At 35.8% G+C, this 2,387-nt stretch overlaps 1 protein-coding gene across 4 annotated transcripts in view; it reads left to right on the top strand.

The window, feature by feature from the left end:
• LOC120420135 (voltage-dependent calcium channel subunit alpha-2/delta-4) overlaps positions 1-706 on the top strand; it is a 152,260-nt gene extending 151,554 nt beyond the window's left edge. For all 4 annotated transcript variants that reach the window (XM_039583088.2, XM_039583090.2, XM_039583087.2 and 1 more), the window contains one exon: positions 52-706. In XM_039583088.2, coding sequence (XP_039439022.1) covers positions 52-236 — 185 coding nt within the window. In that variant the 3' untranslated portion in view covers positions 237-706. The remainder of the gene's footprint in view (positions 1-51) is intronic.
• Positions 707-2,387: the final 1,681 nt, after the last annotated feature.

Genomic DNA, 2,387 nt, shown 5'->3' with positions numbered 1-2,387 from the left:
AAAACACTTTTTTTTTTCTAAATTTGCACTACTTTTTTTTATTCTCCACAGGTGCGTGCGGCGTCCGCCGGATGGCGAAGGAGAAGATGCTGCGCAAGCGGCCAAGCCGCTGCATCAGCTACCACCCGGAGGAGATCGAGATCAAGCAGTGCGGCACGGCCAGCCCCCTGTTCCGGGCGTCGCTGGCCTCGACGATAGCGACGCTGGTGCTGATCTGGGTGCTGACCAGCGCGTGATAAAGCTCCACAACACTTTCTAATCAGCTAAACTAGCAACCTAAAGAAAGCAACAACAAAAAAGAAATACTCTAAAACTCTAACATGTCACACAACTACCAGTACCAGTAACGTGATGCCAGTGCAGCATAATCAGTTGAGAGATGTGAAGATGTTAATTTTCCCGGGGGAAAAACAATGTGTGTGTGTCCATCTGTAAGAACGACGGGGAGTATTTTTTACACCAAAGTTATTTTAGACCTTGTAGGAGGGGGGTGGGAGGAGCAGGATTGCGCTGCAATGATTTGTGTGATTTTGTCCTATTTTTTAGGTAATGAAAACAAAAAAAAACTGTTTGAGACAGCGCGAGAGAGGTGACCACTACGGTATAAGCAGTGAACATTTGTGGTACTATAAGTCCTAAAATGAAAATGTTATAGATGTATACACTTAATAAACGGCTAAACGAATCGTGTTTCGTCTTAAAAGGGGGAAAGCAAAAAGGGAATGGAAAGGATAACGGGGAACCCACAAACTAAATCGATGCCACCAGTGTTAGACTTTTGACAGGCACTTTGTTCGTTCGAAGGTGTTCAGAGAAAAAGCAAAACAAGTCAAGAAAGGTCACCAAGTCACTACTAGCATAACAAAGTGCGAGACGCGGACAGAACGAGAAGAACTAAAACTTATGGACAATACGATGTTTAAGAACAAAGAAAAAAAAAACAACTAGCAACTAAAGAAAACCAAACTAAATCAAATTTGAATTTTAAGAGTAAACAAGCAAGAAAGAAAATAAAAAAAATCAACTGTCTGTGGTATGTTTTTCCGATTTATTGATCACACACGTTTTAAGAAGAGGTGGCAGCAGGAGCAACTAAATTCTATTCGTAAATAATGTAATACATAACACACACACACAAACACTCTCTATCTAATTGTGGAACAGAAAACAAAACAAAAAACAGAGAAAGAATCACCAAATTATGACAAACGTGACACCGGGAATGGGGCATCAGAGTTGTTCTCTTATTATTCGAAATTCGATTTTTTTTATTATGTTTTTTTTTTTTTCATTTGAACGAAATTTTATCCGCTCATCGCATATGTCCAAAGAAACAATTTAAGCTTTATTTGTTTCTCCTTGCTAGTCTGTGGGTGTGAAGTCTAAGCCAAATTCCGATGGCCGGCAGCGAAATTATGAGAAAGTCACCAGGTGGGCTTCGATCTAAATTTCGTCAAAAATACATTTTTCAACCAAGAAGAACTTTTAAAATTTTACAGAATTTTAATGTTGGAAGATTGATTAGCTTTTTTTGTGCCTTTGCAAATCCTTTAAAAATGTCATGTTTCTGTTTTCAGCTATGGCTGTGTTTTTCAGTAAAATTTCTCACAATTTATGTTAAAATTAATATGCAGTAATTTTTTTCATGTTCCAGTCAATGCTTCTACGCATTTTCAGTAATTCAAATGATAACAGTAACTTTCTGCAGCAGAAAATGTGAAAAACAAGCAAAACATTAATAAAGTTACTACGGAATAAAATAACATCAGTGTGTTAACATTAAAATTGTATATTTTCAAATTTATGTTTCATACTTGAATCTAAAAAGAAAGATAACTGATTCTGATAAAATATTTGCCAAATTATGTTATGACCAATGAGTAAAAATTTCACCTTGACGTACAATAAAATTTTCTATAAGGCTTTTTCAACGGAAATTTAAAAGGTTTGTTCAACTAAAATAAACATTTTTGGAAGATTTTCAAAAAAAAAAATCATGTGATGTTTCAAAAGACTTTCTTCAGAGTTCAGGAAATTGTCCAAGGAACCCGATAAAAATAATAAAACTTTGACACTTTAATGCTCCTCAATATTATTGTGGTCAAATCAATGAAAACATCAAACTAAAATGAATCATTGATGTTCTCATCAACAGGAAACGGTGATTTTACTGAACAAAAGTTTGATTGTGCGAAATAAAGTAGGTACATGGGAATAGACAAAGCTGATGCTAGCGAACATAATGTAAACATATTCATGGCCTACTGAGACATGACGTTTCAGCTGTAATTGTCATTTGGTCATTTGGCAGATCTACTTCCGTTTGTTTAGTTTCGCAAAATCAAACTTTTCTAGTAAAATTGCGAAAAAAACGTGTAATTTTCGGT

This window comes from Culex pipiens, chromosome 2 (assembly GCF_016801865.2).
Source record: "Culex pipiens pallens isolate TS chromosome 2, TS_CPP_V2, whole genome shotgun sequence".
NCBI classification, from domain to species: Eukaryota; Metazoa; Arthropoda; class Insecta; order Diptera; family Culicidae; genus Culex; species Culex pipiens.
The sequence above is the reverse complement of the archived record's forward strand: the minus strand, read 5'-3'. Positions and strand labels throughout refer to the sequence as shown.